The sequence below is a fragment of the Gymnogyps californianus genome, chromosome 11 (genome assembly GCF_018139145.2).
Source record: "Gymnogyps californianus isolate 813 chromosome 11, ASM1813914v2, whole genome shotgun sequence".
Lineage (NCBI taxonomy): Eukaryota > Metazoa > Chordata > Aves > Accipitriformes > Cathartidae > Gymnogyps > Gymnogyps californianus.
In genome coordinates this window covers 7,368,599-7,391,311 of record NC_059481.1, presented here as the reverse complement: position 1 = coordinate 7,391,311, position 22,713 = coordinate 7,368,599, and the positions used below count along the sequence as shown (strand labels likewise).

Below are 22,713 nucleotides of genomic sequence, written 5' to 3'. Positions count from 1 at the left end.
AGGGGCGGGGCGGGGGGGGGCGGGGCGGCCGGCTGAGCCGCAGCCCCGCGCGGGCACCGGCTCCTCCGCCGCCCGAAGCGGGCAGGGGCCGCCCGCCGCCAGCCTGGGGCGACAAGGGCCGCGGCCCGCCGGTGGCTGCGGCCCGCCGGTGGCTGCGGCCCGCCGGTGGCTGCGGCCCGCCGGTGGCTGCGGCCCGCCGGTGGCTGCGGCCCGCGGGTCCCGCTCCCCAACAACTCTGCGCGGGCGCTAAGGAAACAAAACGCAGCTTCTGGTTTCACTCACCTCAGTCAGTCCTTTGAAATGTCGTTCGCCACGACGTTGTCTACCTCCCTCAGGCCACCGGTCACGTATATTGCTCTCCTCCCTCTGTCCTGCGCCTGTCTGTCCTTCTCTCTACACCTTTCTCCCTGTAGAAAGTTTCTATTATTTTTATTAATCTATATCCTTCAATGACCTCTCTCGTTGCTGCAGGTCATCCGAAAACTTAAATGGCGACAGCATAGATACATGTATGCTAAAAAGTTAGTCTTCTATTTGCAGAACCGAGAAATTCACTATTAAAAAAAGTGAAAGTTTTAATTCTGCAGTCTGAATACATCACACATGTATCATGTAGACTGTAGTCCATTAAAATATGATATTTTATATATAAAATATATTAATAATATAAATAAAAATCACCCTCCACAGCCCCTGTTAATTCTGTAAAGTGGAACAGAAAAGCTTCCCCAGCACTTGTTCCTTCAATTTTTTCTTTTTCTTTTAAAAGCGGGGGATAATCAGTTGGTAAAAATGGATACACAAACCCAAACTTAACACAAAATCAAAAACAGGCCTATTGAACACAAGTCTGTACAAGTGTCAGGCAGAAGTAACATGCTAGCTTTGTATTCGTATAACATTTATGCACTAAATAGTATTTTCTGCTTCATTTCAGTGATATTTAAATCACAACAGCTACAGTTGTATAGCTTAGATAATTGACTAACATATTTAATGCTATCTAAGCCTTATAACTAAAAAACAGAATATAAAAGTGAAAAAACATTGTGGTGAAAATTCATCTCTCCAAAAAATCTGATTCAATTGCCTGCAACAGTAACTTTAAAATCATTTATAAGCATAAACAAGTCAGACGAATATGGCCAATTTAAATTTCAACATGCTGTGTTTCAAAATGAAAATGTCATTTGCACCTTTTCAGCGTTCTCAGCATCCCAAGCAAATAGAGCAATAAATTACACACAGAAAGTATTCTCAAAGGTTTGTTTTAGGAAAAAGCCAAATCAACAGCAAACACAGGAAAAAATAAAACACTTTCCACACACGGATATGGTAAGTAATTCAACTTCATTCTTGGCAATCACCTTTACAGCAACCAATCATCACACCAACTCAATCAGTGCTTTGTTTCAGTGAGATTTCCAACAAAGACACCAGTGTATTTGTAGCCTGTGAACATAAATTCAGAAAGAATCAAGCTATTCCTTGCCCCTACACGCTGCCCCCCCCCCCCCGATATAATCTGGAGTTAGAAAAAACTAAACCAAACCACTCCTGATGCACCTACCAACTGTCAAGCTTTGGATTCCAGGTCACATCAGTTACGCAACCGCTACGTGACTGAGGTAGCTCAGCAATCACAGCAGCAGCCAGTACACTTCCCAGCCTCCTGTTCCTTGACTTCGTGCAGCCCCAATTTATTTCCACAGCAAAACCAACATATTTTAGCAGAGCTGTAGGACTTTTTAAATAAGCATTCTGCGACTCACGCAGATTGGAATCCCATGGGATTGTCAAAGGAGTTGGCAGTTGCATCTGTCCTCTCATGCTATTCCTGGAGCACCAACATTGCTACATTTGCTTATTTTGTGTATCCATTAACTGAAAATTCTCTCAGATGAGCATTACTGTTGTACAAGAGGAAAGAAACACCGTTTCACATGGGCAGCTAATAATTTTTTTTCCTAACAGCAACATCAGAATTCTTCTTCTGCATTTGGAATATGTGAACTCTTAAGTTTCTTGAGTTTTTCAATAGCAGAAGATACTGAAATTTCTCCATGAACTTTGTTGTCTCTTGTTCGCACGTTGACAGCATTATTTGCTTTCTCCTTTTCTCCAACCACTGCAAGACATATCACAAACAATATTAAATCGAGTACCTACATCACAAAATGAGAGTCTAGACAGACTCTATGCCCAACATTAAAACTTAAATGACATTCAGAAACGTGAGATGCTGCAATTACCTAAGATAAAGTTATACTGGGCCAGCTGTGCATTTCTAATTTTCTTGTTTAATGTGCAACTTTGATCTAGATCCACATCTGACATAAATCCTGCTTCAAAAAACTCGCTGCAAACCTAAAAAAACCAAAAACCTCTCATTTAATATTACAGTATATATTCTACAACATAAATTTGTACATGCCGTAATCCCTGATCTCTTCCAATAATTAATTCATGTATGTGCATAATTTTACTCTTGTGAATCATTGTAAGGAAGTCCATGAAGTTATTTGAAGAAAACTGCACACACACTTAAGGGCTTAGGAGGACTCCGGTTGGAAGACAATACAAGGTAACATCCATATCAAATATTTGCTGATCTCCTCAGACAGCTACACTGCTGAATGTCAAAAATGTTTCCTCAGTCTGAGAAAGGAGAAAGAGGAGAAGGAACAAAATCACTTATGCCTGCATTAAAAGAAAAGCAGGCGACAGGGGTAAAACCAACCATGGTCAAATGTAATGTAGTCAAGAGTATACGTGCTGGGAAATGGAAGAAACCAGCTCTGCCCCTACTTTAAGCAGATAATTCTGCAATGAAACATTAGTTAGTATATAAGGTTTGTCATCCAGAATGTTTTTTCCTTTAATAATTACTGAAGTATGTCCATAAAAACAGAACCCAAAACACTTAAAGTTACATATCCCTTTCTCAGGCTTATAGAAATTTTAGACTATATGGGAAAATGTACCTCTCCCCCCCCCCAATATGTCTCCAAAATTATTAAAGCATTCATTCTTTGTTCTAGGACAAGCACTTAAGGAGCTATTAAAATTGCTTGCTACTATAAAAAGGCAGGCCCTACTCTCACCTGCCGGGCATACTCTTCAGAAGTAGGTCCCACAGGCACAACCATGACCTGCCGTGGCGACAGCCAGAATGGCCTGGCAAGCAGAACAAGAAAAATATGAAATAAATGTGCAAATAAATGTGCATTTTACATTTGCATTCATATCCATAGTCATGTTCCCCAATAATAATTTCTTTACTTTATAAAAATATTTGTGTTAGCTAAGGATGTTGGATAGTGTGTTATCTTCCCCTCTTCAAGTTCACGTAACATAGCAAATAGATCGATTCCAGTAAAATGACATACGCAGAACTTTGATCTTCTGCTAACTTCCTAGCTGACTTCACAATTTTAAACAGAATTTTATTTTTTCACGATTTCCACTTTTATTTATAACTTTATAGTGAAAGGTAGACAGTCAGATAGGTGGCTGAAAGTAAGAATTAACTCTTCCTTAATACTTTAAATACATTAATGAAGTATCTTCTGAGCTTATTCAAGATGAAACATCTTACAAGTTAAAAAAATATTTCACATATTAGGACTAATTCCTGTCTGTATAAATAATTGCTTTACATATGTCTAATATCTTCCCAGTACAAAAGCATAATTTTTAAGAAAAAAGGAACACAAATAATGCAGCCCATACACATTCAATTACAATTCTTATTTCAGCTTTATTGTATAATTTTTCCTGCAATCTCATGAAATTCAATTTCTAATAATGCACTATTAATAAAGGATATCATACAACTCAGACCATAATATTTGACTTCTTTTCTTGTAATCTTACCTACTAATTTTGAGAAAATTCTAGCGATATTATTTTGCACTATAATATATGGGACATTAGGGAGGATCTGTATTTTCTACGTTGTTAAACATTTCTTAGAACTGCATTTGTGCCACATACCATTTTCCTCCATAATTTTCTGCTAGAATAGCTATCATTCTCTCCACAGATCCCAAAATAGCTCTGTGAATAATCACTGGCCTTTTCTTATCATCGCCATCCTTACTGAAAAAGAATATGTAAAGTTTAAAAAAAACCAAAAATTCTCTTAGCACACACAGATAATCCTACTAATATTTTTGATTCTACTTTTCATGGAAAGACAAAATCTAGTTATTCATACTTAGGCAAAGTCTACCGTTTTTATTAAAAATGTACTTTCTTTAAGTCACCTGGGCTTTTAAAGGAATACCGAATAATCAGTGACTTAAAATAACCATGCCTGTAGCTAGTGGCATAGGCACAAACTCATCGCTTTGAAAAGACACTCGACAGACTCAGCTCCATCTCTGTGCATTTTAATATTTTATGTTCTTCCTCGCTCTTTCTTTTCCGCTACGTCTTGCTTCTATTTTGTTGCACAGGATCTTACCTGCCCTTACTGTTCATTTCTTTCCTTAAACTACAATCCTGTGATTAAAAAAGCGGCAGCTGCTGTTCCTAACAGTATTATCACCTACCAAAGAGCTATGACATCTACTGTAGAACATGCAGCAGGACCAAAAAATAACATTCTTATTCTGTCTTCCCCATCAAACTCTTTATAATATGCAAAACCAAACACAGCAAGAAAAACAACCCAGAAAATGTGTGTTCAAGTCAACATGGTACTAAGATTAATTCACTCAGTCGACAAATATCCCTCTTCATAGCTGGAAGCCAAAGTAAGATTTTCATTAAAAACTGTTTGCATTCGGTTTATGTTCATGAAAGTTAACTAACTTTACCTGATAAAAAGAATGAAGTACTTATTACAAACACACTAGCTTTGCCTTAAGACAAAGCTTTACATGTCTTAAGACATGTTTGAATTTGTATGCAATGTCTTCAAAGGAGACACAGTGACTAGGCTGATAGTGAAAACAGACTCAACTGAGTTTTCTTTAGCATTATGTATGATCAGTTGCCTTCAGAACTGGCAGACAAGACAGATCATGAAATTTTCCTGCAATCAGTAGCATTTACAATTAAAGTCAGCTATCATTACATTGAGGAAGTATCTTCAAGTTCGTGACTCAGTCCTCTACTCACCACGGATGTTGTCCCTCCTAACCAGGCTACTGATATACAGGCTAATCATTTATTAAGTGAGCAACAGAGCATTAATACATCTCAGTTTAATGGGAATTACAAATAATGAAAGTAACAATTTTTTTTGTTGTTATTTCATCTTAAAGAGAAAGATATTAGGTTAACCACTCACCCAACATAAGTAAGATTAAATCGAATGGGTAGTTGGAAGTCAAGTTGGATAGTAGCACATTGATGGTACCTGCCAATAGCGTCTTTGATTTTAATATCAATCTGTGAAGCAAAATAACACAGTTACTAAATATAGTTCGCCTGCACTGTGTCTGTATCCTTGTCCATCCCAAAGTTGTCTTAAAATGTTGATTCACTAACCTTAGGACCATAAAATGCTCCATCTCCTGGATTCAAATTCCATTGCTCTCCAAAGTTATTCAAGCTGTTTTGAAGTTGCTAATCATAAAAAACGAGAGAATAATTTAAAAAGGTATAGCAGGGCCTTTCATTACTGTAAGTCAAAGCATTTGCCTTTGAAATACAAAGGGAGTCGACAGGCAGCATGACTCCTATTGTTCAAGCATGTAGTCATTTACAATAAATAATCTTGAAATAAGAGTAGTTCCTTGTACAAATGTTGTGATTAATCAGAAAAAAGATTAATAAAAATCAAATCAGTTCAAGATAAGGGGCTAAGTAAGAATCAGAAAGTTCTCATTTTATACAGAAACTTCACATTTAATGTGACATTTTTCAACAAGCATTTCCACTAAGGACAATATTTAGCACCTGATTTAAGCAATTTCAGTAATTTCACTACTCAACATGAAAGAACTTAGTTAAATATCCACCTCCGCAAACACAAATATTAAGGGTTTTGTTTACTTTTAAATGAATTACCTTTTCTGCATGATCCCAGATCTCTAGCTCTCCTAGGTAATTTTCTGGTCTTGTAGAAAGATGTAGTTGAAAGGTAAAACCAAAGACAGCATACACAGACTTCAAGAAATCAAGACAGCCCTTAATTTCTTCTTCAATCTTAAATGTAAACAAAATGTATTAGTTAAAATTTACTTACATAAAAATGTAATTGGATTTACTGTATTCCTCATAACCAGAATTTAAGAGTCCATTAAATTAAAAAAAAAAAGAAAATATCACATTAAAATTACATTGTACAAACCCAAATCTAGGTAACGGGTGAAGAGAGAACTGAGGTGGTGTGGCTTCAAAGCATGGCAAGAAAAGTAATGTTCTTGTTAAGCCTGGGCTTCTGGAGCCAAATCGCATGAGTCAGACTTGACAAGAGTACATCAATTTATTCACATAGCTCCACTAAAATCTATGGCATTACTGACAAAAAGTATTTATTCAGCATTACTGTGGAAAACAAAATGTGGTCAACAGCTTTTTTCTTTGCAGGGGGAGATGCAAAAGATTTTACCTTTTGGGATTTAGTTGCCCAATGTATCTTTCTAAAGGGAAAAACTCTATACAGAAAATCTTATTAAGTAATTCACAATCAATAACATCCCTCAAATAACATTGTTTTCTTCTTTTGATATAAGCAATTTTAATTTCAAAGAAAAATAACACAAATTATGGCACTGCTATTTGAGAAACTTGTAACAGAGAAGCTAAGTTCAACAGGCTATTGACTTCATCAACATTGCAGAAGGTTAACAAATAAGGACTACCAGATGACTAAGAAGGAAGGAAGCACCTAAACCTACCAAAAAACCCCACCAAAAGCAGCATTATGCTACAAAGCAACACAATAGAAGAAGCTAGAGTTGAAATACTTTGCGGATTTTTTCTTGTTTAATGTTGGCTTGCACTGGAGGGGAAGGGGTTCTTTTTTCCAGTTGACTGGTGGGGGAGGGTTGCTGCTGTTTTTTTTTTTTTTTTTTACCTGTTCTATTGTGCAAAAGATGTGAGCATCATCTTGTTGGAAGCGCCTTACACGAGTCAAGCCACTTAAAGTCCCAGAGAGTTCATTTCGGTGAAGAACTCCAAAATCTGCAAGCCTAAGTGGCATTTCCCTCCAGGATCGTGGACGATGGGCAAACATCAAGCTAGAAGGAACATGAAAGAACCTTCCTTTTATCCTTCTTATAGAAGATTTAAGACAACACAGAAACTAGAACAAGATCAGTACAGACAGCAATCACATTTTTAAGTATTTATTCATTCAGGTTGTCTGCATCCTAAAAGGCAGGCAAACAGAAAAAGTGTAGCACTCGGAACATACTGCTAAAGACCACCTAGAAAAAACACTGTGAGAGTAATAATTATGACTGGTTCATCTGTACCTTCTTTTGGTACGCCGCATCTGATGCCTATCTCTATCCAACATAATTTGTATTTACTAGTGGCACAGACTAGTATTAGCATGCACAAACCTGGCTCACGTAGTGCAGACTTACTGAGAGATCCTCCTACAAGAATTGTATTTGGTCTGCTTTGGGACACTGTCAGGGGAGCTCTCTGGACACACTAGTTGCTTAGTAGTCTATTGTTAACATACATGATAACATGTATTAATACTCCATTTATTTCCCCTCAGTGCCACAAAGGATAAATATAGTAAAATAAGAAGTTTTTCAGTTGAGAGTACAAACCAGTGTCCTGGACAATTCATCGGTTTAAGGGCAAAAGTTTCCTTCTCTATCTCGAAAGAGAACATATTTTCACTGTAGTGCTGCCAATGTCCTGAAGCTTCCCAGAGTTTACTGTTGAAGATGTTTGGAGATACAACTTCAGTAAAATTACGCTTGTGATATTCCTCCTATAAAACAAATTCAACATTTAAAAGGTGATAGAGCTTTTGACAAGCAAAAGCCTAATTCTTTTTAACTGTGTTCTTATGATGCCGATTTACTGGGAGACTAAAGGACTACTGCACAAGTAGGTTTCGCACAACTGGAAAAAGCACAGGTCAATGCTTTACTCTGCCCTATTTTCAAAAAGGTTAGATCTGTATAGTCATAGTGAAAATCTGGTATATGTTTACATACATAGATGTTTCTCTTTCTGTGGACAGCTCAGTGCTATGAATGGCCTATCACTTAAGACCAACAACTGATATTACGCTTCTTAGGAGTTACATTAGTATATACTCACTCGTATGAAATCCACAAGTGTGTTATAAAGAAAGGCACCTCTGGGGAGGAAAAAGCAGCTTCCAGGACTCAAATCATGAAAGAAGAAGAGTTCTTGCTCCTAGGTGAATTAAAAACAGAAGGCTGTAACACCACTTCAGATGGAACTGCAGAACATGACTACCTCACACATGTTGAGACTCCGTTCACAAAAGTGAAATATTACAGCAACAAGATGATTTCCAGAAGTCTACAAGTTCTCAGCAACAGTAGTTAATTTATCTGTAGTTCTTACGCTTAGAAGTTTGTAAAAACACTGGAATTCCATTTGACTCTGTGACTAAATACAGATTTCCTCAAAATCCTGAAGCCTTACCCAATCTTACCTTTAGTAACCAAAGCAATTAAGCATATACCCATCACATCTGAGGGTTGATGGCTGAAGCTTGTGAGCCAGTCATTCTTTATCTAACACTATCTTAACACTAGATAAGTTGTTTGATTGATACTAGATAATTTGTTTTTGAAAAGGCATGGAAGTAATCAAACAAATACTATACAAATATTCAAGTCTTAATGAGTTAATAGAAATAAGCATGAACGCTTCTGTAACGAGAGTTTTTCTACTTCTTCCCTTTGTCACTGTTTTCTGTAAATTCCTCATTGGCTCCTCCTCTTCTGAGTTACCCTCAGTTGTTCATCTTTGCTTATGAATGCCCTTCACACTCTCTTCTTCCACGTCTGTCAGTAAGTAGTGCGAGGTTCAGGCCTGCATCCTCTTAGCCAACGATGCTGACCTTCACTTATACATGAGTTTGTCAAATAAATGTCTTCCTGCTTTCACCAGTACTGCCCATCGTGCCTTTAAACGGCCTAAACAAAGCTTCTGATCTTCTCTCAAATACCCTCCCTATAACTCCACCTCCTCTACAAAACTATAGCAAAGGTGACAATTAGGAGACTGCATGCCAACATGACCCATAGTAGGTCACAATCCTCATCTGAGTCAATCCAACATCTTCTGACGTACACTCAATTCAAGATTAAATCTGTTCGTTTAAATCTAGTGGAGGAATATATGAACAATATTCACAACAGCTGAACTACTGCACATACATACACTTAACTATTACCTTATTTATGCCTATAATAAAGAATGACCAAACCATATTATTTATACAATTTTCAGCAATTTCTCTCTTCTATGGAAAATATAGTGGTTTAGGTAGGATCTGAAAAGACTCTACATTAAAAGGTTTAAGATTACTTCCCTAAACTGAGGGACTACCCCATTACTTCGTCCCAACATTAGTTTAACATTTGTATGCAAGCGGTAAGCTGAGTTTGTACAATTACAATTTTAAAATACAACTGACACCGAGAAGTTCATAGAACTGGCTCCCACTGAAACTCAAAAAATATCTCTCTCAACGAAAGAGAACGAATTCTATTACAGAAGCATAAAGAGAAGCAGATCATGAAATAGTGTACCTTTCCAATTTTCCTATGGTCCCGGTTTCTGGCTTCTTCCTGGAATTTTTCCCATTCCTTCATCATTTTGTTATCAGGAAAGGATATTCCATATATTCTCTGCAGAGTTTCCATGTCAGATTTTCCTTCCCAATACGTAGAGGAATTCTGATGCACAAAACCCATACTTCAAGATAATATTACGTAATCTCAGGGAAAGGAGGAATAAACAGTAACGCATTCAAATGTTATGATTTTTTTCCTTGGGAAAAGAATTATATGCAGTCATCCAGCATTTTTTTTATAATACAAAGATACTTGCCCTACCTGTTAGTCAGCATACTAATACAGAAGACAAACGAAAGTGACTGGTCAAGTCATACTTTTATTCTACTTAGGTACCTTCTTTTAACTCACATCATGGCATGTTTTATTATCTCACATTATATCTTCTAAAAAAGCAGCACTTGTTTACGTTCAAAACATAATGCAGTAGGGAAACATGAAAGACAAAACAAAACTAACTCACTCTCACAGTTAAATCCTAGCTGTTTTCACAATCTAACACTTAATCCCTGGAACTCAGAGTTCCATAAACTTCCGTTAGGAAGCTAGCAAAAGCAACTATGATGAATGTTCCGATAATGTCAGTCTAATAAGGTTACCAAAATTAGCATCTGCAAGTACTTAAACTACCTCATAACCAGAGGCATCTGCAAACACTGTCTCTGGCTTTCCTGTGAGCAATGCCATTTTTAAACAGCAGCACTTGCAGATCTGCCAGGGTCCACTTTGCCTCCTGTACCTGAAAGATACCATCTTACAAGGTCAAAATACTATTTTCTGACCCAATGAATATCTTGGATGTTCACTTACTGCAGAACAGAGCGCACACACACACACACCACACACAGATATGACACCTAGTACAGACTCAAACTAGGACATTTGTACTACAAAGTACAGTGCTGGTTGGAGATACTAGCACAGTGCTGCCACATTAGCTGAGGCACTGCACTTCTCTACTGTGCATGGTATAATTGGTTCCACAGCTCATCTATTCACTACCAGCTTGAGTATTTTTGCAGTGCTCTTCATTATAGACTAAGCATGCATGTTACTGCACTAACACTCTGATAAAAAGAAAAATCCTGTTAACTTTCACTGATGTATTATTGTGATGGTCAAGAATCAGTAAACCTTGGAAGCAGATGAATGATGAAAGTCTGTAGTTCTACTTGTACAGTGGGAGCTGGGAAAGAAATGAAGGACTATTTTCAGAGTAAGCAAAGAAAACAATACAAAGAACTCTAGCATAATCACTTCAGGAGAAATACATACATAAATAAGTCAACTGACCCATAGTTTAGTTAAGTTTTAATGCACAGTTAATTTCAACTTACCTTAAATATCTTAAGGGCCTTAATTTTTCCAGTATGTCTCACATGTGGACCCCTGCAGAGATCGATCAGCGGACCACATCTATACACCAAAAGAAAAAAGTGTTTATTTCAAAACACTCCAACGTTTTTTAAATACAGTCACTAATGGCATACAAGTTAATGCCTGACATGTTCAAACACACTAATAAGTATACACATGCAACACTCAGCAAATTCAGTGCATCTTAAATGTAATTGTGCCTTCTACCTGAAGCAGAATATTCACTCACTAAATACTCAGCACACTTGATCTATTATCAAGAGCATCATAACACACTCAGCAATTCATATAGTTCTGTATGTAAACTTTGTTAAAGTTGGCCAGGAAATTTCAAACTATGCATATCAAACAGAAAAAAAATGTTTTTGCCATTTTCCAACTAACTAGTTTTATCCCTGGCAATTGAATGAAGAGGTTCCTCATCCCACACTGAGCTAAGAGTTAGCTTTACTCATTATCCAGCAATTCAATGTCATGGGTGGTAACTTATTTTAATCTCTTTATTGAAACCAGAGGGAATGAGTGAAAAGTGGATTTGCCATTTGTCCACAAATTGAGACCTAATCTGTCCCAGCAGAGAAAGAAAAGATCTGATTTTACATAAGTAGCAATATTAATTGCAAACTTAAGTCCCAATCACACAAGCATTCAGAAGTTAGAATAAAAAAAAAATTCTTCTCCTCTCTATTTAAATGAAATATACCTAACTACAGAAATATTTCATAATATTTAACTTAATTTTCTTTACCTGTATATTGTGGTAGTTGGTGTGTTCACCTTCTCATTAAGGATACGACACTTAAACTTGTTATACTGTGTGGGGAAACATGAAAAGTCAGAAACATCAATAAAATGGCTAATAAAATTCTATTTTAAAGTTATGTATTAATAATGCAAATGCATCAGTAAAACACACTCACAACTAAAAAAAAATCACATGATCACATATATGTATGCAAAAGTTCAACATCCTCTCAGTAGAGTTAAAATAAGAGGGGAAAGAGACAAAAATATCTTAATTTCCCTGAGTGTGTCTTACGCATAGTGATTACCACCTGAACACCTCAAAGCACTTTTGAAAGGCAATTAAAACACAGTACAGTGAGACTGGTAATATTCACTGTATAAAACAGAGGACTAGAGGACAAAGTCTTTTCTTGACTTGTCTCTGCAAGTGAGCCAGAATGAATGCATGTCTTTTGTGTACTAATTTCTTTGTCATCTCATTGAGCTTGAGGTGGTTTTGTGTGTCCTGGTTTCATAACTTTTAATAAGAAGTTGTTTTTACTACAGTTTGAAAACATCCTGAACACCTGAGAGGGATATGGAGAGGGGGGAAAAGGATGCTATTCTTTTTCTTTGTTTTACTAGACAGGTACTATTCTGATGAGTCAGTCACATGCAGTATTTTATAAAAGTTACATTTTAAAAGATCACTGTACCAGAATCACAGCTACTCCAAGTATTTACCTTAAACATGTCTAACAGGATCTCCTTTTTGACTTCCAGTCTTTCAAAAGCCTGCTTCTCTTTTATGATATTTTTACAGCAGTTCTCTAGTAGTGGGAATTCAGTACTAGATACACCTCTAAACAAAAAGACACAGGCAAAAGAAATACAAATTATTTTGATATTCCCATTTAAGTGACCACTTTCTAGTGGTCTAATTTGAAAAACATGGGATGTGTGGTGTTGTGATTTGTCACAGTACTTTCTTAGTTTCTTACAATCAGCTGTACTTTCAGACACTAAACTCAGAAACACAAATGGTATCACCCTGAACAAACTCACGGCAATCACTCCTAGAACAGTCTTTGACATGGTTAAATGTCTGGAAGATCTGTAGCTCAAAGCATATATGGTTTAAGAAAAAAGAAAAAAAAAGGCTCAACCCAGCTGCAAGAGCTATTTTATCAGCTCACACAGATTCGGTATTCTCCTTGACTACAGAAAGATAAACAAGGAAAACACAGAATTGTAAAGCTGTGCACAAGGATTAGAAAAGCAGTAAACATCTATGAGTTACATGCATACGTGCCATCTCTACAAGTGACGATGGCACTTTAAAACCAAACACCCATGATTCTTCAAGGAAACTGTCTCCTCTGTCTCCCAGGAACTTCAGAAAGTTTTACCCAAACACCACATTTTTTCACAGAACATTCAACAGCTGCAAGTCTTACAGAGCAGGTGTCTGAACACTGCTCTTAAATGTAAATATACACACACACTCAATATATATGTATACATAGAAAACTAACCTGTCAGTTTTAAACCATACTAGATATACGATTTTACTTTTAACATGGAGAAACACGACTGAAGAAAAATAATTCTAGTACTGAGCTTCAATACAGAGTGTTAAAGTTCTTAGACACTGAAATTTTACCTATCTTCAATATACATGTCATAATAAAATCCGTTCTCAATTGGTGGTCCATAGCATAAGCAGCCCCCAAAATAACCTTCCATGGCCTCTCCAAGAATATGAGCGCTTGAATGCCAATAAACCTGCAAATAAAGTCAGATGAGCAAGTCATGAGGTCATTGGCATTGTGTCACTAAAGAAAAACACAGAGGTATATCTGCAGATGGGAAATACACTGGAATCAATGTTGTTTAAATTCTGTGAGAAGTATAACAATTTTCTGTTCTCGCTTTGAAGTACGCTAAATGATTAATATAATGGCAGATGTAGCAAAAAAGCCCCATCGTATTTCAGTCTGAAAGATTATACCTCTGCACAATTCCGTCACCTCAGTACTTATTGTACCTCGTTCATTCATAAGTTAGTTTCCAGTCAGTTAAAAGTCTATGCAATACTAACCGCATCTAAAGCAACGTAGCCAATTAAGTTACCATTGTTCACATACAGTACATTTATTAATAAGACTGTAAACCACATTACCTGAAGTGTCAGAAGAGGGGAGTCAACAACCCAGTAGATCACTACCAGTCTCATGTTCTAAGTCCCTATCAATTCAGACCACTTCAGAGCCACTGCTACAAGATAAAGCCTTTACAGGCTCCTGAAATGCCTCAAACAAGCTTAATCACATAAATAATTCTTTGACAAAATTAAGTCTAATTCTAGTGCATAAACATAGGTTTAAGACTGAATCCCATTAAAAAAAAAAATCTTGGGTGTGTCGCTAAGTATATTCACAGCTTAATTGACTAAGATATGCCTACTTAAGTTTCTAATAAACAGTGCTGGTACAAGGAGGTGTAGATTTTATTTATGACTCAAATCTGATATTGGACAATTTTTAGAAAACTGTAAGACAGCCTCACTGTTGCTTTCAGTGTCTGATCTTCAAACACTCTGAATCAAACCACAGAATACATGTCTTACAAGACATCAAACTATTTCAAGTTAGCATACAAATCAAGACATTCTGTACAATCTCCTTTGAGAAATAACCTGTTTATGTAAAAGAGAAGGGAAGAAAAGAACACCAAGATTTTATTCACCTATAGATACTATAGGTACTTAGTATCGAATCATGACAAATACATTACTTGAATAGTTTTGGGGATTTTTTTTTTTTTAATTCAAAAACTTTAAAAGCATAATGCTGCAATCCATTTCATGTCATTAGTTCCTTTAATCAAGCAGAAACCAGTGAGTGTTTACTCACAGCTTTTGCTTCTTCATTATCAAACATAAGCAGCTCCAGAGCACAATCGCCCTCCAGCGGACGATCCAGGTCCCACAATTCACCATTCACTTTGGCTATGACTGCATTTGAAGCCAACACTTGACTGAAAAACACAAATGATGACAAGAGATGAAAATATTTACGTTCAGATTTGCAAAAGTGCTTAGGTTTCTAAACCCCGTGAGACCCCACCCACATCACACAGCACCTAAAGACCTTTAATTTTTGTTTCTGTGGTCTTCTTAAACACTCTTCTACTTTTAAGGTATAGAACCTTAAGGTCTTAAAGTTTCATTCAACCATTTTCAGTGCTGGGGATCTGCAGGAAAGACTGTGTCTAACAGCAGTTTCTACTGTTATCTGGTAACTGACAAAACTTCAGATGTCTCTATTAATTCCTAGCAGTCTCACTGATTGTTATATTTTTTAACTGGAAGCAAGCATTATGATCCCAGCACAGAACCTCAGGCATCACTCAGAACAGTAACTTCACCCAGCTGTTTCTTCTGCATTAAGCTGAAGTTTCAATGCTTTCCAAATAAACCAACTTCAGAGAGTCACCATCCACTGACTGTGACATATATATTTTATGCAACAAGGTAAGAGAGAAATGATAGTAACAGATTTATCACTGCAAAAGTACAACTCCTTGAATCTGCAGGTTACCTAATTCCTACAGCTAATTGATATGGCGTGGTTTTCCAAGATTCCCCTTCAGCCATCTTTCCATCTGTCAGAATAATTTTGATAGGTTTGCTCTGGTTGGCCGCTCTATAAGCTAGCAAAGCATCATGTTCTTTTTTCAGTGCTTCGTAAAGCTTCAGTCTGTCTTCTATGAAGCTTGGCTCACACTGTAGCTGTAACAAATAAATTGAATCATACACATATGTACTTGTAAAACAAATAGAACGAAAGGATTCACAGTGTTCGTGCATCCCTAGAGGTTCCAACTGAGATCAGATTTCACTGTACCAGAATTTATACTCATCTGCAGTAAAGCATTTGTAAATAATTATACACAGGATAGTCCCATCCCACTTGTTGACTATTTTATAGTGACTTTCCAATTGTCCAATGTACCATCAATGTGGGCCTAAATGGCTTTGTGAGTTTGACCTCAGAAAGCAGCCTATATTCCTGCCCCAGAATTTGTATTTGGCTGACATCCTAGAGAAGTCTGGGACACTCCAACAAGCCCTCACTTCTGCCAGTCTGCATTCAAAGCATCAGATTGAAATAAGATAGTTCAGGGGAAGTTTCCTTCAGTTTAGCATAAGGTGAATTATTAAGATCTATTGAACTACAGCTCGTGTTGCCAACACCCTCTTTCAGTCATCATGCATGCTGTTTAACTATTCATGAACCATCATTCTCTTTAGGAACCACAGTATCCTGACCCTTATTTCCCAATAGCCCAAACCCTTTTGTTACATAAAAAGTAGAGATGTAAGAATGTATAAGTAACCCTACTACTGACATGCAAGATGAAGCTTTTAGGTAATAATTTTTTCTATACGCATGTTATAGTGAGCCTTCTTCCCAAAATCTGGGATTTCAAAATACAGCAAAGTATTTCAGATTTCAGCACCTTTTCTGAACCTAGCCAAACAATACTCCTCCTTCTATTATTATGTGGTATAAAATAACCACTTACATCATTTCGATGTCGGTTCACAGCTTCATTTTCTTTTTTCTCTTTATTTTGACTCACTGCAACAATTGGACTTGCTCTGGAGACTTTCTGAAAACAGTGATAATATGAAGTATACCCCTATGGCTTTAAGACTTTTCCCAGCAATCATTGAAACAAAACAAACCAGATCAGTACAACATCGGGCTAAAAAGGCAATTACAATCGATTACGGTATGTCCTTAGTACAGAGGAAAGACTTCTCATGACACACCTAAACTGCGTTCCTTTGATGTTCAGCAGACACAGCAAAACTGCTCACCAAGCAAAATGTTCTCAACACAATTTTCCCAGTTTTACTACTTCAACCATCACCGGCAAAATCTCCCCAGCGAGACCCTGGCAGATTAAAACGGCCTAGTGAGCAATAAAATCAACTTTCGGTGGTCTGATAAACTTATTCCACCTTCGCGAAAAGGCAGGGACTGTCGGGAGAAGCACTGCTCAGTGCTCCGGGAACACGAGGAGGGCGGACAGAGACCGAGGCAGGCTTCCACCCCCGAGACCACTGCCGACTCCCGCTGGCTGGGGCCGGGCGCTTCGCCCCCGTGAGTCCCTCCCGTCCCTTCCCTCCCCGCAGAGGCCTGGTCCACCCCAGAGCGAGGCGGGCGCTCGGCCCCGCCAGGCCCGGCGCGGCCCGCCGCCCTCCCCCGCCCGCACCGAGGAGGAACCCGGGGGTGTCACCGCCCCGGCCCCTACCTCGCCGCCGGCCGGGGGCTCCGCCGCCGCGGGGCCCGGCGGCCGCTGCTCCGCCGGCGCCGCCTTGCCCAGCTCGGCCGCCAGGCTGCGGCGGAGGTGCAGGAGGCGGTAGCGCAGCTTCTCGTTCTCGGCCCTCAGCCGCTGCAGCTCGGGGCTGCAGCTCCCGGGACGGCACGGCGCCTCCTGCTCCTTCAGTCGGCCGACCTCTGCCGTCAGCCAGCGCAGCTCCTGCTCCTGCCGCGACAGCCGCAGCGCCGCCACCTCGGCGGCCGCGGCCGCCATCTTCCCCCGGCGGCAGCGGGCTGCCTCCGCCCACCCGCGGCGGGACGCGCCCCCGCCCCCGCCGCGCTCTGCCTCCCCGGTACCGCGCCGCAGCCCGCCCCACGGCCGCGCCGGGTCCGGTCCCGCCCTCTCCGGCGGAGGCGCTCCGGCCGCTGGCTGCAGCCGTGACGCCGCCCAGGCAGGGTGGGGCTTCAGGGGCCTTGCGGGAGAGTTACGGTTGTCATTATTCGTTCTTCTAAGTGGGTAAATACCTATCTGTAGCCCTCGCTGCTGTGGTGTTAATAAAACACCCGCCCATCTCGCCCCGAGGCCGATGAGCAACTGGGAAGTGTCAATATCCACAACTCGTCTCTGAGTCCCACTTCAAGTTACCTAAAAACGTTCTTTGAAAAGCTTTTCTCTGTAACCCTCATAAACAAGAAGCTGAATAAACTGGGGCTGCAGTGAAGAATTGCATCGCTAATTCTCAAAATCCTGATCATGCCATTTTGTGGAGAGCATGACAGACACCAGTAGCTTGTAATAGGCAGGGGAAAAAACACACCAAGTTTGGTTTGTGTTCCCAAGTATCCAATTTAGCATCTGTGGAGCTCATCGGTTATTAAAAACACAGAAAAGCAACACTTAAACAATACCATTTAAGTAAATACATGCTTTCAAAGGACCTACGTGTAACATCACCGATGTCTTGGTCCTTCAAAGGATTATTCAAATCCAATGATAATTACCAGGTGCCTCACAAAGACAGAGACTTTGTCAGAGCATGGAAAATATGGATGGCACCCACTTGAATGCAGCCCCAGGGCCTGTTCATTAGTATAGACTTCGGATGGTCCACCCTACACACTGCTGAGGCCCAGTTCTAAGGTCTCATCAGCCCAAACACTCAACTATGGCTGGTTTATCATCCTTTCTCTCTGATCACCATCCATTAAACACATCCACCTGTGAGTTGCCTACAGCCACACTTTCTCCAGAAATCAAAAAGCTTGGATCCAGGCATTACAATGGGAATTGAGGTCTGCAGACAAGAGAGGAACATGGGACAGACGAATAAAAAGTGGCAAAAGCAAGCTGGGCAGAGGAACTGAAACCCAAAATACTGTCACATAAGCAATAGTTCATACAGCGCATGCCCTGCAACCCCTATAACAGATCTCACACCAGCCCAAGCCATCCTTCCCTGCCACTTCTGCACCTCCCGGTACAAGCTGGTCGCTTACACCTCCACCTCTGCAGGCCCGCATAATCAGGTTCACCTTTTTTCATAGTTTCCCATAGGGCAATAGGATTACATGAAGACTATTTCAAAGAGGGCATTTTTCTTGCACTTCTCTAAGATCCATTGCACACATTTTAAAAGAAGGAGTTTTAACATCCTGGTGTTAAGCCAAACAATTGTGCAGGTCAGGGAGCCACAGGGGCCAGCTGCATCCTACAGGACAGGGAGCCCAATGCCACAGCAAGGCTGGCAGGACAGGGGCTGGCCAGCCAGGGCCCAGTCTCACAGTACTCAAGCAAGGCAGGCAGGCCTGGGGATGGCAGTCAGGACCAACCAGGAGCCCAGACTGCCAGAAAACTTCATGGCGATCAGGCAGGTCTGAGGTTAAGCCAGGAAAGCAATCCACAGGTCAGGTCCCATGATGGTAACTGGGGCCAGACACAGCAGTTACCAGGCAGGTCCATGGTGATGTGGCAAACTCAAACCAGGAAGCCAGCTCACAGGTCACAGTCCAGAGCAACAGGAGCCAGCAACAAGCACATCTCTGATGGAGCTCAGGCAGGGACTGATGGTCCAGGGCTGAGCTTAAATGGAACCCCTGGGCCCATGGACAGGGGTGTGGGTGGAGGTCCCAGGTGAGGTTGGTCAGGGCCATTAAGGCCAGTTAGCGCTCCCAGGGCCCTGACAGTCTGTGCTGCGTCCCCCTTCACTATTCTCATTATGAAACAATGTCAATGTCAAAAAGTGTGGGTCAGACTGCATCGTTATTTGACTACAATGTCAAATAAACGCTGCCAGAGCTTATTTCTAGTGGATGCTTCTTGTTTGACACCAATTCTTACGAAATTAGGCTGTCTGAACTAAACAGCATCTTTGCACAAATTGCAGAACTTGGCATCAAGGTAAATCATTTGAAGAGGTTCGAGTTGCTAGGCACTTAGGACTCAGAGCTTGGAAAGATTGTGCAACTTCTATTGCACAGTCAAACAGTCTGCCTTGTATCACTTACAGGTCACCGCAGTTAAATCCCTCAGTTCCTTGTCCCTGGGAAAACAATAGTTATCCATCGCAAAACCTTTATTTCCACCATGTATTTCCATGTATCCTTTTGTCTCAAATATTTCGTCATCTTCAATTTCTCTAGTTTCCTCCCTTGATTGTACTTTACAGCCACTTCTCTGTATTCAGTTTCTCAACACACACTTTCAAATTTTTGCCTTCACCCAATACTCAGATTTTGCAAGGTGTGGATTTTTATTAGAATTCTGGCAATTACCAAATCAGAATTTGAGCATTTTATTCTCCAGTTTACACAACTGGAAATAACTACATGGTATGTGAGAAGGTAGAGAGTCAAGTTTTGTATTTGTCCACAATTTGATACATTTCTTATGATATCACCCATTTCTCTTTGTGGTTTTAAGATTTTATAAAAACACAGTTGAGATTAAAAGAATATATTCTTTTACCAACAAAAATAATGGGGACATTTCTGGCTCAAAACATTGTACTCCTTTAGGAAAAAAAAAAAGTAAATTATTCAGTGCATGGAGCCCAAAGACACTCCTACACTGTATACTCACAAATTTCAAGCTGTCATTTATGTCTCCCTTTACCCTAGATGACTCCTGTGTGTAGTACAATTCACTGTCTATATTAACCAGTTCGTATTATACCAACCTTTCTTTGCATTTTCATTTCAGAGTACTGTTTTCTCTCCCATGAATGCCCAGAATTTTCTAACAACAGCTTTGTAGTTAATTGTTCTAGTCATTCTGCCCCAGCTAAACTTTTTCATGCTTTTTAAAACTAGTTTTGTTATTTAAGGTAGATTGAGAATATCCCTCAGCAAACTGATACCTACGTACATTTTTCATTTGCACCAATTCTTCCTTTCTTTTCTGAAGAGATGCGACTTGCCAACACCTATGTCTATGACTTACTATAGCAAGGTCACTCTTCTTTGAGGATGGACTGTCATGGGCAGAACTGCCATGGACATGTGTAAAAACAGGACATACTCTATAGCTTCCTTTAAAAATTCATTTCATTATTAATCTGACAGGTTACCTGGTTTTTTAACTTCTAAATTCACTACAGTTCAGAATTTATTACTCCATTTAGGATACTGATGACAATCAGTGTTATTAGCACAATAAAATAAACACAGATTTAGTTTTGAGGTTAAACTCTAAGAAATGTATTCAGGTTACATCCTCTGTATCTCATCTTTGGGCACTGTCTTATGAACCCAAAACCTGTAACTTTGGGGTTGTTCTAGCATTTATTGAAGTAATGGAAAAACTTACCATCAAAAGTTATAGTGGCTGAGAAGGCTGATTCATAAGATGCTAACATATGTGGGGCACCAGGCTTTATCAGGATCTTTTACCTGCTGAGATATTGCGGTATGAATATTAGTAGAACTTCTGAGAGAGAAACAACTTGGAGAGAAAAAAATGCATGAGGTTTCATTGAGAATATGGAAAGAAGGGGGGGGGGGGTAGTATTTGTATTACCCCTATGGAGGTTCAAAAATCAAAGGGAATCTTAAGAATTAGGCTTATAAAGGAGCTCTGACTTTTAAAGGTTGCCTAGAAGATGTGCCAGGCCTTTCAGATAGGTTGGCTACTTTCTCCGCCTATTGTGTGTTACCCTTGTTTAGCTGTACTACCTGACTAATAGGTAGGATAGCAGATGCCTTTCACCACCTGTCTTCCCCCAAAAGGGTCACCTTTCATGTGGTGTGTGATGCCATGCAATGCATAGGTAGCTCTACCTGAGCAGATTCAAGATGATTACAGAAGCAGCACAAGAATCTCACTGCTATGGTCAGTAAGCCGTAACATTCTAAACTGGGACCATTAATATGGCTTAAAATAACATATAATTCCACTCGTCCTTACTCCAGATAATGTGTCACATACGAGGCTTGTTATATCTACAAACAACCACGAGGTGACAGGCAATGCTTCCAAACAATTCTGTGAAGTCTGGCTAGTTAATTGTTTGGATGGTGATATACACAATAACATTCCTAAATTATCATACGGTCAGCGGTCAACTTTAATGCTGACTGACAAATACCTGAAATCTCAGAAACAGAAGAAGCCTCACAGGAGGATACAGTGGTTGCATCTTAAGATCATAAGGACTGAAAATGTTATTAAACTTGTTTTCCTAAAAGCTTGGCAAAATATTTTTGTTTGCTTCACAATAGGTAAAGTACTCTTAGGAAAACTGCAGATAAGGCCCACGAGTGAGGCCATGGATGCATTATCAGTTAGAAGTAATGGAAATAGAAAAAATAGACTAAGAAACAGGAGGCAGGAAGTACTCATAGCTTTTCTATACAGGGAATTTATGTTGACAGAAAGTATGAAAACAAGACCAAAAAGTCCATGTATTAAGCAGCATTTGCGTAAGGGAGGTTATGTAATGTGTGATCCTCAATGAGTGATTATCAGTGGCAGAACACCTCCACTGGGATTGCAGTAATCTCCACTGTTAAATCTGGTTCACGAAATGGATGCTATACGGTGTTTTATTTTGCTTGGTCACAACTTCAAGATCTAAACATGCAGAAATGTCGTTATTCTTAACAGTGACATATTTACCTTCACAAAAAAGATCTTATTCTGTAACCTTTTTCTTACCTTTTGCATATAGGATTACAAAATATTTACAGAACATGCTTTCTAAATGTGTAATTCCATTGCATTGCAAAGCTTATATTTTATGAAAGAATAAGAAGTGGAGGGCATTTATACTGTGGTTTGGGTACGGCCTCTGAGGAATACAAAATTAAAGTGTGCAGAAGACACTTTATTTTATGTCCTGTACCAGCTTGTACAGATTATTTCTGTTTGATCAGCTGTCTTCTTGACTGAATTATTTTTTGCAAAGGGATATCTTTGAAGATCGGTTACAGAATTAAAAAGTAACAGTAACTAAGCAATTCTCAGTTTCATCATTACGGTTCAGAAGCTGTTAACAGTTGTAAAGGGCTAATTAGTGTAACGT

The 22,713-nt window shown here is 39.3% G+C and overlaps 1 protein-coding gene across 5 annotated transcripts; it reads right to left on the bottom strand.

Moving 5' to 3' along the window:
• Nucleotides 1-288: 288 nt before the first annotated feature.
• On the bottom strand, nucleotides 289-17,468 carry TARS3 (threonyl-tRNA synthetase 3). 5 transcript variants are annotated; one of them, XR_007767131.1, is made up of 20 exons: nucleotides 17,187-17,468; nucleotides 16,452-16,538; nucleotides 15,464-15,654; nucleotides 14,777-14,900; nucleotides 13,525-13,646; nucleotides 12,606-12,723; nucleotides 11,884-11,948; nucleotides 11,096-11,174; nucleotides 9,714-9,860; nucleotides 8,245-8,343; nucleotides 7,743-7,909; nucleotides 7,034-7,196; nucleotides 6,022-6,159; nucleotides 5,500-5,577; nucleotides 5,300-5,400; nucleotides 3,997-4,101; nucleotides 3,105-3,177; nucleotides 2,253-2,367; nucleotides 1,571-2,128; nucleotides 289-420 (listed from the first exon to the last, which is right to left on the bottom strand). XR_007767131.1 is itself a non-coding variant. In XM_050903693.1 (19 exons), the coding sequence occupies exons 1-19, from the start codon at nucleotides 17,466-17,468 to the stop codon at nucleotides 1,980-1,982; spliced, it is 2,403 nt and encodes an 800-aa protein (XP_050759650.1). In that variant the 3' UTR covers nucleotides 1,516-1,979. The 5 variants fall into 5 exon arrangements, 2 of the variants coding, with proteins under 2 accessions (XP_050759650.1, XP_050759652.1); XR_007767129.1 differs by having other exon boundaries at nucleotides 289-407; XR_007767130.1 differs by lacking the exon at nucleotides 289-420 and adding an exon at nucleotides 1,099-1,452.
• Between the last annotated feature and the right edge of the window lie 5,245 nt (nucleotides 17,469-22,713).